This window comes from Neophocaena asiaeorientalis, unplaced genomic scaffold (assembly GCF_003031525.2).
Source record: "Neophocaena asiaeorientalis asiaeorientalis breed wild unplaced genomic scaffold, Neophocaena_asiaeorientalis_V1.1 scaffold476, whole genome shotgun sequence".
NCBI lineage: Eukaryota > Metazoa > Chordata > Mammalia > Artiodactyla > Phocoenidae > Neophocaena > Neophocaena asiaeorientalis.
The window spans coordinates 8386724-8387501 of record NW_020172178.1 but is presented as its reverse complement, the minus strand read 5'-3'; the positions used below and the strand labels follow the sequence as shown (position 1 = coordinate 8387501).

General features: G+C 69.5%; 1 protein-coding gene across 1 annotated transcript in view; it reads right to left on the bottom strand.

Moving 5' to 3' along the window:
• The window catches only part of RCOR1 (REST corepressor 1), a gene marked incomplete at its 5' end in the record, with an annotated part of 121806 nt that extends 121030 nt beyond the window's left edge, over positions 1–776 (bottom strand). The window contains 2 exons of the mRNA XM_024758016.1: positions 534–593; positions 677–776. Coding sequence (XP_024613784.1) covers positions 534–593; positions 677–776 — 160 coding nt within the window. The remainder of the gene's footprint in view (positions 1–533; positions 594–676) is intronic.
• Between the last annotated feature and the right edge of the window lie 2 nt (positions 777–778).

Sequence of the window (778 nt, the reverse complement as noted above, 5' to 3'; positions counted from 1 at the left end):
GAAAACACACACATTTACAAATAGGTCCTAAAATCAAACTGCCACCAGCCAGTCTCTCTTCCCCGGGCAGGCGCCCTCTGGGAAGCACACTTCTTTTATTAACTGGTTTTGGGAGATCTCAAGACGAGAGGGGAGTCGGGGCCAGGCAGGAGTCCAGGGGCGGGCAGGACGAGGAAAGGGCATGCGGGACAACCCTCCGCAGGGGAGAAACGGGTCCGAGAACGTCCCAAGCCCAGGCGCTCGCAGGACACTAACTCTCCGGCGCGGCCGCCCCTGCCCGGCCCCGGAGCGGTTCGTGCCGACCCGGGGACGCCGGAGCCCCCGGGCCAGGTGGCCAGGTGTGGCTGCGCGCCGCCGCCTCCAATCCGACCCGCCGCGGCGACCGGGGCCTCCCCGGGGGCAGGCACGCCAGCAGGACACCCTTGCGCGGGTGTCTCCCCGCGGACAGGAGGACCCACACAGGCAAAAAGAAAGTTGTCCGAGGCCGTCCGCCCCCTCGGGTCGCCGGCCGGCCGGGCCGAGGCGCTACTCACCGGGGTCGAAGTCGGGCACCACCGCCTGGTACTGGGGTCCGACCCGCATGCCGCCGCCACCTGCGGGGAAGCAGAGAGGAGGTCAGCGGGCGGGCGGGCGAGCGGGCGAGCGGGCGGGGGCGGCGCGGGCGGCTGCCACTTACCGTGTTCCTCGTCGCTGGACGAGCCCGAGCTGCCTTCCTCCCAGGAGTTGCTGCTGCTGTTGCCATTGGGCGCCGCCGCCGCCAAACTTTTATTCTGCCCAT